Here is a 15,072-nt window from a genome sequence, read left to right on the forward strand (position 1 = left end):
CCAAATGCACCGCGTCACAAGCAGAAAATAGATCGTTGGAAACCGTTCAGTCGACTGAACGTGGAGCTTCAGTTTGCTTTTTAACGCGTTGGTGTTTGTGCAGCGCTGCTTTAATAATGCCTCCATGTGGAAAGTGACATTTTAATGGTATCAAAGGTTGTGCCGCTTTATAGATCTGTTTACAGTAATTACAGTGCCGACTCTGAAGCATGCACGAGTCCATTCCTGCATAAAAATTTACATAAGTGACAGAAACATGTTTTTATAATGGCTGCAGGGCAAAGTGGAAACATTTTAAGCTCACGCAGCACACACATGGATCTCTGCACGGCTCGATCTGAGAGAAACAAACACAAATGGATGCACTAAATGCAGAACACAATGATAAAATAAATTATTGTAAGCGTTAATTCATCTTTGGCTCTGCTCTCTTATTGTACGAACAAAAATGGTTTCAAATCACTGAAGAAAAGAGAAAAAGACCCCAAACGCACAGCTCTGTTACTGAAACCGACATTTTAAAGCTGCAGCAGGTTCAAATGCTGAAGCATTAACCTTGATGAGTAGCCGTGACCTTTGGCGTCCCTCAGGGGTCAGTCCTTGGACCCCTTTCTGTTCAGCCGATAAGAGCGACCTTAGGGTCAAACTCTGCAGAAATTCAATGATGGCTGTCACAGTTTTGCTGATGACACTCAGATAAATCTTGCACTATGAGTCCAGATGATTTTAGTCAAAATTACAACTTACAGTTTCACTAAGCAGGCCCTTTTGTCATGTCTCAGCAGTAATGTGAAGCTTGCACTTTTTACTGCTGTGTTGTCTTTTATGTTGTCTTGTCAGCTTTTATTTTGTAGTCACTGTTCTCCTCTCGTTTCAGGTAACTTCTCTTCCTGCCCTCATGTTTCCCGCTGTTGTGATTGTGAGCTCCACCCCTCATTGCTTCCACCTGTGCCCCATTACCTCATGTATAAGAGTCTGTGTCTCCCTTTGTCTTGTGCCAGATCGTGTTGTCTCATGTCCATGTCCTTGTCTGCCATGTGCGCAATTACTCCATTAACTATTTTGCCTTTGAATTTTCTTCTGAAGTTTTTAGTTGCCAGCTTAGCTGTGATTTTCTGTTTTTGCTTGGAGTTTTCATTAAAGAGTTTTTTTGGTTGAGTCTTGCGTTTGGGTCCTTCTGTGCCGATCTTGTCACCTTTTGTTCAAAGTGACGTACAACGTTGAACTGTTGGGGGTATGCACTGGGGAAAAAAAAAAAAATCTTATCAAGCTTTTTTTGTCAGTATAAAATGCCTTTTTAGACTAGACTTTTAGACAGAAATGCTAGTAACAACTAAAAAATCTGCCAATGCAATAAGAAAAAAATTGCTAAAAAATTAGCTTGAAACTTGAAATATGTCTTAATACAAGTGTCTTTTTTCTTGTTCCTGGGCAGATTTTTTTTTAACTTGTTACAAGCATTCAGACCTATTATTTGTCTTTAAACTACTTGAAATTAGACATTTTTCTGGACTGATAAGTAGCTCATATCAAGGATATCAAGGCAATTTTTACTCTAATTAAGACAAAAACACTTGAAAAGGTTTCCGTTTTTGGCAGTGTGGTTGCTCAAAGGCACCTCAATAGGGCAAGGAAGTACCTGATCACAACAACGCCAACAACGCACAAACAACGCTGCAAAATGACATTAATTTGAGGCTGTCAGTGTGTATACACCTCAACTCAACAAATATTTCGCTGCAAAAAAAGGAAATCTTATCAAGCGTTTTTGTCCTGTTTTGAGTAAAAATTGTCTTGTTATGCTTGGTATGAGCCACATTCAACTGGTCTACCCAGAAAAATGTCTTATTTCAAGTTATTTTAAGACAAAAATGAGATCTGAATTGCTTGTAGCAAGTTGAAAAAAACTTGAAACAAGACATTTTTCTGGACCGGTCAGATTAATGTGGCTCATATTAAGTTTAAAAATACATTTTCTATTGAACATAAGACAAAAACACTTGGTGAAATTTCATTTTTTGCCGGTGTACCAAGACCAGAAATTACAAGTCCTTCAACATGTCTTCACGTCCACCAACGGTAGGCGCCCCACTGAGTTAGGAGTCACGTGTCAGATGCTCCCTCTCTAAAGAGTTTTACTGGTCTTAGTTTAAATCACCTGTTGAAGATACAATTTTACATTTTTGCAGAGAATAATCCAAATATTCATAATGATCCAGAAATTTTTTTGAAAGGTTGTGTTAAGTTTCGCTCAAAGACTCAAATTAAATGTATGTCAGGTTTTAATCTTCATACCTCGCTGTATGTCTGTGTCAAAGCTTCTGATTCATTTCTCAAACCTCCTGACGTTTCCTGCCTTGGTGAAGAATTTGTTCTCCTGCTTTCTAAATCAGCACCTTCTCCTCTTCGTCACTCACTCCTCCAGAAAAGCAGCGAGCGACTGCAATCACTTCACTGTTTCTCACAAATCACCATCACAACACCGTCTCATTATCATGCCCCGAGTGCAGAGCGACTCATATTCCTGCCATATCCCTTATCAACAGGAGCAGCAGACAGTCAATAACTCCTGCTCGGGTCACTCCTGCTTCCACGTGTAGAATGAAGATTATAAATCAGCAGCAAACCGGACCTGAGCACCATCTCTTGTTTTATTTCAGGAGGCTCTCATCAGGCTCCAATCAGCCTGTTTCCTCACTGAGAGGGACACAGGCAGAGTGTGTTTCCACCTGTTTCTTTTTCAATAAGAAAACAATGAGTGAAGAATCACACGCTGATGACTCAGGTCTGCGTTTTTCTAACCAACATGTGTTTTTTAAAGAACAAGGGTTACATACAGAGCGTCTGTGAGGTTTTCTAATGGCTCATCTTTTGTTTTTCATTTTAATTGTCCTTAAAAAAATCAGATCATGCCAAGAAAGCTCATCTTCTCTTCTTGCCCCTCTTTTTTTAATTTTGATTTCAGGAACTGTTTGATTTTTTTCTCTTGCCCAAATAGTTGAAGAGTTACAGTAGTTGAACATGGATTCCTGCGCAGTACCGTAACACCCAGATAAAACTATAGGGCTTATTTTTCTTTAAGAAGCTGTTGACAACAGCTTTTCAACATCTGAATCCGGTTCATTCAAACCTATCCACTTAACTTTTAACCTATTTTAACTTTTGTTTTAATAACATCTGTTTTTTGTCTTCCATTTCTAGATAATCAATGCACTTTAACTACAGATCCTGTTAAATATATCTCCCTCAGGCTTTAGTACCTCTGCTTTGAACTGTTTGTATGATGGTTTTATGTTACTCTTTAAACACCTTCTGGCATTGTGTTCCTGTAAGATAACTTGACTTAACTGAGTCTTTTAATTAGATCTGCAACCATCTTTCTTTTTGCTAAAAGCTGGAGCTGTGATGCATCAGTTTGTAAAAGCAAAGTGAGTGGTACAGTAAATACCTATCGAACTATCTATCTATCTATCTATCTATCTATCTATCTATCTATCTATCTATCTATCTATCTATCTATCTATCTATCTGTCTATCTATCTATCTATCTATCTAGCTATCTAGCTATCTAGCTATCTAGCTATCTATCTCTCCATCTATCTATCTATCTATCTATCTATCTATCTATCTATCTATCTATCTATCTATCTATCTATCTATCTATCTATCTATCTATCTATCTATCTATCTATCTATCTATACATCTATACATCTATCTATACATCTATACATCTATCTATCTATCCATCTATCTATCTATCTGTCCGTCCGTCCGTCCGTCTATCTATCTATCTATCTATCTATCTATCTATCTATCTATCTATCTGTCTATCTGTCTATCTATCTATCTATCTATCTATCTATCTATCTATCTATCTATCTATCTATCTATCTATCTATCTATCTATCTCTCCATCTATCTATCTATCTATCTATCTATCTATCTATCTATCTATCTATCTATCTATCTATCTATCTATCTATCTATCTATCTATACATCTATACATCTATACATCTATCTATACATCTATACATCTATCTATACATCTATACATCTATCTATCTCTCCATCTATCTATCTATCTGTCCGTCCGTCCGTCTATCTATCTATCTATCTATCTATCTATCTATCTATCTATCTATCTATCTATCTATCTATCTATCTATCTATCTATCTATCTATCTATCTATCTATCTATCTTCTAGTATTCTGACACTAACTGCATGGTTTATTTACAGATTAACTGACGGTGATGTAGTGTACGAGGACTTTGAAAAGTAGAACCAGAGACATTTTGTAGATTCGGATCAAATTTGGCACTGTGGTGTTTTCAAATATCTGCAGAAAAAGGGTTTAACTCCCAAGGATATTCACACCAACATGGTTGCTTCATTAGGGGATAATGCTCCAGTTTTATCAACAGTGAAAAAGTGGGCTGCTGAATTCAAGAGGGGTAAAGAGGCTTGAAGATGACTCAAGGTCAGGACGTCCTGCCACAGCAACACCCCAAGCAAACATGGACCGTGTTGAAAAATAAACAATGCTGTTAGTGTCAGAAAATGTTGAATTTAATGCACGCAAAGTTTCATCACTATGGGTTAACTCCTTTCTAGTCAGGCTACGAACTTTTCAGCCCACCCTCCTACATAAAAACACCCAGTGACTTTCATAGTAAAACAAATTGTGTCCAAACCAGATGGTATTTATCTTGACTGCAACAACAATGGACCTAATGAGCAGAGCCAGATCAGAAGTCAACAGGTTCAAGTGTTACAGTCCAACATGAACCAGGAGAGGATCATCATTGGGGTGGGATCTTTTTTTTCTTCTGATTAAAACAAAAACAAAAACAGAGCTTTACTTGCCTGAATGTAAAAGTCTTTTAAACTCCACAAAAACTCTAGAAATGTTTTGTTTGCAGTTGTCATTAGTTGTAATCCTCTGTTTTTTTGCTTGAGATGTAAAGTGCAGAAAACAAACTTACACCACAGAAGTTCCTGAAAAGCCGTCAGTTTCCTGTTGAGTGACATAATAAAGCATAAAACAGTAAAATGCTCCAGTACAGGTGGATCTAATGGTTTCCACGGTGACTTCTCTCCATGTCTACTCCACTTTCTCAAGCCTTGCGTAAAATTGTGGCGTGCAGCTGTGCAACCAGACGCTAAAGAAGTATACGGACGCCCTTCAACGCCAACACACCACCTGCCACTCGCTACTGTTACAATTAACCTTTAAAACAAACCAGCTAATGCTAAAAATGAGGTTCCCCTGGCAACATGTGCTGTGTGCCGTGACATTTACCATGAAAATTGAATCTCCTGAACTGCTGCCTGGAAAGTCACACCTCTATTAATTGAAGGGGAAGTGTGGACATCTGATTAAGTGACATTTCCAGGAGAGATGGATTACTCCGGCCACAGCGGTGCGCTTGTGGTTCGAGTACAGTCGCAGCGATATCACTTATGAGAAGGAGAAAAAAAGAAACACAAACAGCAGCGACTCTTACCTCCTCCTTCTCGGCGCTCTGCAGGTCCCTCCACTCCTCCGTTATGTGGCTGAAGTCCACCTTGTTCATGGGCACCTTGATGTCACCGATGGCGTCGTGCTTGGAGAAGCGGTCGAAGTCGTACACGGTCATGACCAGCGTCTTCCCACCGAGCTCTACGTAGGGGACCTGAGGAGGATGAGAATAGATCGTGAGGGGCTCAGCAACAGTATTCAACAAATGACCCAACTTCTGTCTTTGAAAGATGTTTCAAAAACAGTCTGACACCCAGGTTTTATACGTCTGTGTTCATTTTTATTCAAAGAGGAGCCCGATGTCAGATTCTTTGACAGGACAGTAAACAAACATGGTGATGGACCGGGGCCCACACAGCTGACAGGAGGGCGCTGAGAGAGGATGCTGTGTCTTTGAAGAGAAAACACCATTAGTATCAATCTGGAGCTTGTCCAAAGTAAATACGCTGCGGCTACTATCAGAGAAAGAGCTCAGATCCTTCTTTAGTATTCTCCTCTGCCGCCCAGTTCAGAAGATTTAAGTTTTATCAGGAGGAACAGGAAGACGAGGCGCACAGGCTGCCTGTATGATGAAGGATGGTCTGAAAATTAGACGTTACGTTTGTTATCAGAGGCTGGAGTGTTGGAATAAACATGATAACATTATCAATTACTGCTAAACGGAGAAAAACATCCTTTTTTTAACAATCATCCATCCTCAGAGTCTACGAGTTTTTAATGTGTGTTCATACATCAGGTGCTTAAGCAGATCCTGGTGAGTTTAAATGAGCATTTACCTTTAAAAAATCTTTCTTCTCAACTTGCTAATGTAACAGCAAATGCTACAAACCCACAGAAAAAGAGTTTCAGAGGAAATTAGCAGCTCCAGAAGCTCCAACTATTACCCATCACTTCCAGAGATAGGAGAGGGGAAGAGATCTTGCATTCTTGATGCATCCAGCAGGGGGAGCATGTTAGCATTTAAAATACCACACCACTTCTCACTTTGTTTACGACCTTCGCCACTGTTTTCCTCTGTGTTTGTTTATAGCGAGGATTAGGGGTGGACCATTATGCTATACTCGCGATTCGATTGTTACAATTCTTGGGGTGCCAATTCAATTTAAATTGTGATTCTTCAATATTTACAATTTTTTTTTCACCCTCTGCTGGATAAAAGTGGTAACTTTTTTCCAATCCAGTTTATAAACAAAGACTGAAATGAAGATTTTTTGACAAAGAGTTCCTATTTTGATATTGTCAAACAAAAAAAATCTATTTTTTCAAATAGAAGTTCAAATTTAGACTCCTAAAAAGGTGAGAAAAACATTAATTTGAGCATCATTTATGTAGCACAGGAAAACAGAGTCCACAGGTAAACAATGACAAATAGATTACTTTGGCAGTGTCGGCAGGTGACTGACTTTGGCAGAGCTAGCTGGTTATTTCTTTGCTAGTTCTTCATGTCAGCGGTTGAGTGTTTATGCATCAGTTTAATCAGAAATAGCCCACTGACAAACCAGGCCATGCTACAACCATAGTGTGTATATCATATAGACACAGTAGACTCCTCGTCCTCACCTGTCTGTTACTGATACAGAGAAGTGAGGCCTTTCGTAGGTGGGAGCTATCTTGGATCTACATATCTTCTAAACCACAGTGTGTTTTTTTTTTTGCCTGATGTTTATTAATGCTGTAAAAGTCGCCTTTTTTGGCTTATTGTGTATTTGTATTCAGGGCATTCTGCAGCCACCCTCTAGTGGACACTTGATGAATTGCGTTTTTTTTTTTTTTTTTGTTGCACTTCAGCTTAGGCTTTGTATTCTTGTGCTGCGCTCCATTTGTACACGGGAGTTGGAATTTCTGAGTTTCGAGTGGGAACGCCCCCCAAGGTCGGAATTTCTGACTTGGAAGTCGGAGCACCCACACTACCCTCAAGTTCCCAGTAGGAAATTCCGAATTCAGGGGTAAACAGTAATTAAACTCCTTTTATATTCTTTTTATTTTAGAATTTATGACTAGTTTTTGTCACAATAAATCAGCCGTATTCATGGTATTATTCGATGTTTGGTTAAGGCAAGTTTTTCCGACTTTGCAACTGGAACGCTGAACTCCAAGATGACGTCACTCCCACTCCTGACTTCCCAATGTCGAGTACAAAGGGAATGCAGCATTAGACCGCAGCTTTCCACTTTGGATATCTGTGGCTGTTTACATCAAGGTAGTAGAGCTTTTGAGCATTACTGCAGCAGATCAGACACAGTTCCATCTAGTGGAGGGAGGCTGAACTACAGCTAAAGTAACACATATGTAACATTGATTATGGTGAGTTTGCAACATTTAAAAACATAAACATCCCTTATTTCTTGATCCTTATTAACATGTTAGGTTTGTATGACGTTATTTTCAATTTTTAGGGTAGCATTAGTATTAAAACACACATCAAGCTGGCTTTATGGTTAAAGGAAGTAGTCCGTCAAACAGGAACAAGACTCTTTTTCTTACATTATACTAAAAAATCTAAAGTTTCATGTGTATTTATATCCCCCCAAAAAGTTGACTAAGAACTAAAACTAAAGCTTCCGGTCCCTCCAGGTCGTCCACAGTTAAGTTTGTAAAGTCAAACACACCCAAGGTGGAGTCATCTGAGTGTTTGTGGAGCACTTGGATCTACTTCATTATAATTAATCTCTCCTCTTACAGCCCTGACAGATTTGTTATCAGTCCCTCAACCTTGCACAGGTAGACGGCAGGTGAGAGGGGCCCTGAAGCAGCACTCCTGATCCTTTATTACCCTGGATTTCAGGAGCAAAGTTCTTAAACGGAAGTGGATGTTACGAGACAAACAAAGAGCAGGGGGGAGATAAGACTTGCTCGTTTGTCCTTGACGTTATCTGACACCATCATCTCTATGCTTGACAGTCTTTATAATCACCTGTCGCGCTGCTTTCACACACATTCACACACACTAATGTTGAACTGGTGTGGGTGTAATGTGATATCATGCTTAAGTTGAAGGGAACACCTGTGTTTGAACAAAACTTTCCCAGCATGCATCCTTTACGCTGAGGCAAGGCCGGGGTGCAGCGGTGCATCTGCCCGAGTTAATCCCAGTCACACTGAGCGGCAGTGTGTGTGTGTGTGTGTGTGTGTGTGTGTGTGTGTGTGTGTGTGTGAGTGTGTGTGTGAGTGTGTGTGTCAAAGATATTCTGTCAGGAGCTTGTTAATGTGCCAGCTGGTTGCTGTCTCCACACCTTCCCAGAATTCACAGCTGCATGCAAATCAGACTGTCAGTGGAACCAAAGATCTGGAGCTCCAGTGGACTCAGTGTGTGAGTGTGTGTGTGTGTGTGGGGAGTCTTACCTTGAAGGTGAACTGCTCGTTGAAGGTAGGGTTGAGGGTCTTCCTGTGGACTTTGGTCTCAAACTTCTTCTTCTTGTCGGGCAGCAGGTAGACCTTTACGTAAGGGTCGGACGTGCCGCCCATATCCATGGCGGGCAGCTCCGCCGCCTGGATGATCCCCACGATGAGCTGAACGAGGAAGAAGCAGAGAAGTTAGACAGGAAATATCAGACCAGGGAGTAATCCAGCTATCACAACGTCACCGTCATCCCACCAACATCCCTGCAGGGGAACCAGATTCTGTTGGGGACTTATGTTCTGGTTGTTTTTACGCTAACACAGGAGTCTGCAACCTGCGGCTCTGGAGCCTAATGTGGCTCTCTGATTCCTTTGCTGTGGCTCCCTGTAAATTTGAAAAAATATTTATGAAATGCAGATTTTAATTAATTATTTTATTTTGTATTAAAAATTTGTCTTATAAGTTATTTAATTATTTTTTTTCAACTTTTTGCAAATTCATTTTTTGTCGACCTTTTACAAATTTAGAGATAAATATTCCAATTTTTTTTAGATTTAGCAAATTTTTAAATTTGACCTTTTTTTTTCTAATATCTGCATTTTTTTCCCAATTTTTTTTAAATAATTTATAATGAAAAAAAATGCTAAAAGACAGTTTTTTAAATATTTTTTTGCAAATTTATTAAATTTTAGAACAGTCTTGAAATTTCAATTTTGTGCAATTTTTTGCCATTTTTTTCTTTTTTTTGTATTTAATTTCTTGAAAAAAAAATTGCAATCTTACTGAAATATTTTAAATTTTGCACATTTATGAACAATAATATTACTTAGTTTTCTATTTTTTGATAATTGCAAATATATTTAAATTAAAAAAAAGGGACAAAACATTTACAATTTTATAAACACAAAATCTTCTTGTTTAATTATTCACTAGATTTCTAATATATGAACTTTTTTGTCTTTACTGTGAAGATAAAGTAGATTTTGTGGATCCTGAATGACTTTAATCCAGGTGAGCTGAGGTTTAATGGCTCCTATGAATGTAAAAGCTGCAGACCTCTTCACTAACCTCAAAAAACTTGCTCTGAGCTCCCAATCTCAGAGACTCAGGTACCTGTGACCAACTCCACGATCACTGAGACCTCATTATTCAGAGGCAACAACCTTTCCTAACCTAAAGGATCCATTAAACCCAGACTCTCGTCGAGTTTCTGAGCATTAGGAAATTTCTAGAATTACTCCTCCATCTCTTGATTGCGCCTCAGACCTCAAAGACCTTTCCTGACATTGTCTTTTGATTTCACATCCAATCAACCCTTCATAGCGCCGCCTCAGAGGTGATTCAGTCTCATTTTTCTGGGCTGTGGCAGCAGCATTAGAGGGTTCAGCCTGCAGAGCCTGACAGCGGCTGAAGAGACGGTAAAGGTCAGGACGTGTCAGAGCAGGAACGAGAGGACTGTTTCTCTTCACACCAGCTCGATAATTGATAACCGCGAAGGGGGGCCGGGGAGCCTGATTGACCTGCCAGTCAGAGCGTCTACTCTGAGGCCTCTCAGGAGGTCCGGACAGTCAGTCAATCAGCTTCCTATCAGGCAGCCATCAAGCTGCAATCTGGAGGCTGACCAGGGCACTCAGCCATGGAGCTCTACAGCTGTCGGGAGCGACCACGGACACAGCAGTGAATAAAAACGTGGTGAACAATAATCTGTAGCTGGGCGTCACCTCGGGAGAAAACAGCCACGAGGATGAAGGAAAACAAACAGTTTGTTAACGACTTCTCAGACCAGAACACTGCAAAAAATGAAATCTTATCAAGTGTTTTTGTTTAATTCTAAGTAAAAAAAAAGTCTTTTTAGACTTGGTTTGAGCCACATTCACCTGACCACTCAGAAAAAATCTGTTTCAAGTTATTTAAAGACAAAAATGAGGTCTGAATTGCTTGGCGAGCATCAGAATGGGGAAGAAAGGTGATTTGAGGGACTTTGAACGTGGCGTGGTTGTTGGTCTGAGTATTTCAGAAACTGCTGATCTACTGGGATTTTAACCCACAACCATCTCTAGGGTTTACAGAGAATGGTCCCAAAAAGAGAAAATATCCAGTGAACAGCAGTTCTGTGGGACAAAATGCCTTGTTGATGCCAGAGGTCAGAGGAGAATGGACAGACTGGTTGGAGCTGATAGAAAGGCAACAGTAACTCAAATAACCACTGGTTACAACCAAGGTCTGCAGAAGAGCATCTCTGAACACACAACACGTCCAACCTTAAGGCAGATGGGCTACAGCAGCAGAAGACCACACCGGGTGACCCTCCTGTCAGCTAAGAACAGGAAACTGAGGCTACAATTCACACAGCAACACCAAAACTGGACAATAGAAGATTGGAGAAACGCTGCCTGGTCTGATGAGTCTGGATTTCTGCTCCACATTCAGATGGTAGGGTCAGAATTTGGCCTCAACAACATGAAAGCATGGATCCATCCTGCCTTGTATCAACGGTTCAGGCTGCTGCTGGTGTAATGGTGTGGGGGATATTTTCTTGGCTCACTTTGGGCCCCTTAGTACCAACTGAGCATGGTTTAAAGTCCACAGCCTACCTGAGTATTGTTGCTGACCATGTCCATCCCTTTATGAGCACAGTGTACCCATCTTCTGATGGCTACTTCCAGCAGGATAACGCTCCATGTCATAAAGCTGGAATCATCTCAGACTGCTTTCTTCAACATGACAATGAGTTCCCTGTACCCAAATGTCCTCCACAGTCCCCAGATCTCAATCCAATAGAGCTCCTTTGGGATGTGGTGGAACGGGAGATTCTCATCATGGATGTTCAGCCGACAAATCTGCAGCAACTGTGTGATGCTATCATGTCAATATGGACCAAACTCTCTGAGGAATGTTTCCAGTAACTTGTTGAATCTATGCCACAAAGGATTAAAGCAGTTCTGAAGGAAAAAGAGGGTCCAAGCATCTATTCTCTTGTTCCATTGGCAGAATAATGTGGCCCATATTAAGTCTAAAAAGACATTTTCTACTGCAAATAAAACAAAAACACTTGATAAGATTCAGTTTTTTGCAGTGGATGCTGAAACTCCACAGAGATTTCAAAGGATCTCCGGTTAAATCTACTCTTTAATTTATCAAAGAGTGAAGCAGAAGTGTTGCTTTCTTTCAGCTTCCAGATTTAAAAAAATGAGCTGGTTTCAGAGGATGAATAAACCGAGAATCTGTGAGCTTCAGAGAGGATGTTTCATCTCTGCAAATCAATCCAAACTTCAAACATCAAGACGATGGAGTTTGTTTTTCAGAATGGATCCTGGAAATTACCAAAACCTCCAAAGTATAAACACAAAAATCCCAAAGAGACTTGAATGGAGGTACCTGAGCTAGTCAGTCTAAGGTTAAGGGCACCATCTCTGGTTTTACAGAGCATCTGTCTCTGTTATCCCTCTGCTCGGGATGTTGGTGAGACTCCAGGAGGGAAAGGTCTTCATGAATTGATGGAGTGATGATTACAACATCCTGCTGCTGTATCACAAACACACACACTCACACACACGACCACAACAACCGCTACACGTGTTAGCACAAGCATGAAACACTGAGGATCCTGGATTAATGAACGACTCCCCCGGCTCTGCACAACTTTTCTCCACATTACCTTGACGACACGCTGCAAACACTGAAATTAGATCCTGTCAGGATGCTAATAGAGACCACTCCGACTCCAGTATGACTTCTATAATTGCACAGCAGCGTGCAGCCTGTCATTATCTCCTACAGAAGGTAAATAACAGACGTATGGAGCTGTCATTTACCTGCACTAAATGTAAGGTTTGATACTGTCGTGTTGTGAAGTGATGCCTCAGCTGTGAAGCCCCGTTTGACATCACATGTCACAGCATCACAGAAAAGAGAAGTTCAGACTGATCTTTTTCCTTCTCCAAAATGAAGTCAAACTTTCTCTGTGCCTGAAACAAAAGTGCCAAAAAGGGAAATCCCAAAAACGAGGAACAGACGGATTCATTATGTCTGAGCAGCTGTTAACGCCGAGTCTCTGACAGATGAGATTTTTTAACAGCCAGAATTTGACAAATTCAATTTGGGGAGCTAATACCCGTCCTCTGATGGGTCCTCTCCTGAGTGAAGGAAACAAATGAGACGAGAAGGTTTTGGATCAGGGAAGCAACATTTGAGTTTGTTTTGCACATTTATGACATTTCTCTACATTTTATATTAGTTTAAAGGCTGTATTTTAATGTTGTCTTGATTCTGGCGCCCCCTCTGGTTGTGATTGGCACTGCACTTCAGATCAAAGACATTACTCATGAGCTTTGTCATACCACGAGGTGAAGTGACGTAGTTCTTGTTGAAGTAAAAAAAATGAGGGTTTGTCGCTTTAACATGTTAATTGGATTAATTAATTCCACTTCAAATTAATTGGTTGTAAAAATTAACGCAAGATTAACTCATTGGCTCCCAGCCATTTTTATAGCATCTTGAACGATCTTTCAAGACCCAAATAATATTGTTTCCTCTGACTTTGTAAACACCAAAACTACCTAAGAAGAGTGGACCCTCTTCCTTTTTTTGATCCAAAAAACAGACAAAACATACTTTTTTTGATGGCATTCATCTCGGACGCTCCATCCTCACGATGGCGCTGCTCTTTCTCTCTGAACTACCTCGACACATCCTCAGTTGGAGCGTGAGCTGCCTGAACTTTTCTGACTTGCAGCATCTCTCTACGTCTCTGTCATCTCACATCTTTTCCTCATATCCATGCTGAGCTCTCATCCAAAGAGCACACCGCTCTCACCCACAGTAGTTAACGAGCAGGATTTTGGACAAGCTCCGCCCCCCCAAAAATGTGGATTTATAAATCTTCTCTTCTTCATGTATTCATTGAGTATCCATACTCTATAATATTATAATGTCCTAGAATTCAGATTCTTCATTTGGGGACCTTATGCAGATATGAGATTAAAATGTGATTAATTAGATCAATTAATTAATCACAAATTCTGTAATTAATTAGATTAATTTTTTAATTGCCTGACAGCATTCAAATACATATATGCTGATCTTTTCTTTGTTCAGACAACTACTCAACATACTTTTTTTATGTTTACAAAAGACTAGAAGGTGTATGGTATCATGGTGTAAGCTTCTGTGTCTGTCTGAATAACATGAATATGCGCCAGATTTTAATTATTAAGTCCTGCGAGACAAGAAAAACCTTCACACGCCAAAACAAACTTCAAATCCTCTTTTGAGACATTAAATTTTTTCAGCTTACAAAGCTCTACCTAGAGATTCATTAAAAAAACTGAAATCTTATCAAGTGTTTTTCTCTTATTTTGAGTTGTGCAGACCAGTCCAGCAAAATGTCTAGTTTTAAGTTATTTAAGGAGAAAAATGAGGTCTGAATTGCTTGTAACAAGTACTAAGAAATCTGCCAATGGAACAAGAGAAAAGTTATTCATACTAAGACATTTTTCTAGTTTTAAGCAATTTTGGGGGATTTCTCTTGTTCCATTGGCAGATTTTTTTTAACTTGTTACTAGCAATTAAAACCTCATTTTTGTCTTTAAATAACTTAAAACAAGACATTTTTCTAGACTGACCAGCTGAATGTGGCTCATATCAAGTGTAAAAGACAATATACACTTCAAATAAGACAAAAACACTTGATAAGATTTCAGTTTATTTACTAATCCTGCTCCAAAATCAAATATAACGCTAAAATGAGAAAGAAGAAAAACTCCTCTTGTGCAATAACTTGCTTCCAAACTGACAAACTTCACCAGCTGAGCCCTGAACAGAGACATTTCAGGGTGAAGGAGAGATATCAGTTCTGTTTCTTCACGGTAAATCCGACCCAAACACAGGGGATAAAACTGGGTAGTAAGAAGTTATCAATCTGATAATCTTATTCTGCCGTGATGGTCATGAAGAGGCATCAGGATAAGAGTGAGAATATTTCAGAATCAGTTTATAAATCCTCAGAGTGAGTCGTAAGAAAGCTCGGTTTGACATTTGTGATCCCTGTCAGCTCTTTACGTCCAAACAGTGAATTTAACACCTAAGGACCAAAGGACTAAAGCATCACTGAGAGTAAAAGTCCACTTCCTGTTGGTGTTTGCACATCTGTGTGGGTGTTTCTGTTTGACTGTGGACTCTGGCTGCTGGGTTTAACCCCTCTGTGTTTGT

The 15,072-nt window shown here is 39.8% G+C and overlaps 1 protein-coding gene across 3 annotated transcripts in view; it reads right to left on the reverse strand.

The window, feature by feature from the left end:
- syt1a (synaptotagmin Ia) overlaps positions 1-15,072 on the reverse strand; it is a 252,824-nt gene that overhangs the window by 21,222 nt on the left and 216,530 nt on the right. For all 3 annotated transcript variants that reach the window (XM_074697777.1, XM_074697779.1, XM_074697778.1), the window contains 2 exons: positions 8,865-9,032; positions 5,509-5,676 (listed from right to left, as the gene is read on the reverse strand). In XM_074697777.1, the coding sequence (XP_074553878.1) occupies positions 5,509-5,676; positions 8,865-9,032 (336 nt within the window). The remainder of the gene's footprint in view (positions 1-5,508; positions 5,677-8,864; positions 9,033-15,072) is intronic.

The sequence above is a fragment of the Halichoeres trimaculatus genome, unplaced genomic scaffold, assembly GCF_033239565.1.
Source record: "Halichoeres trimaculatus isolate MK-OKI-2021-1 unplaced genomic scaffold, fHalTri1.1 fHalTri1_scaffold_21, whole genome shotgun sequence".
NCBI lineage: Eukaryota > Metazoa > Chordata > Actinopteri > Labriformes > Labridae > Halichoeres > Halichoeres trimaculatus.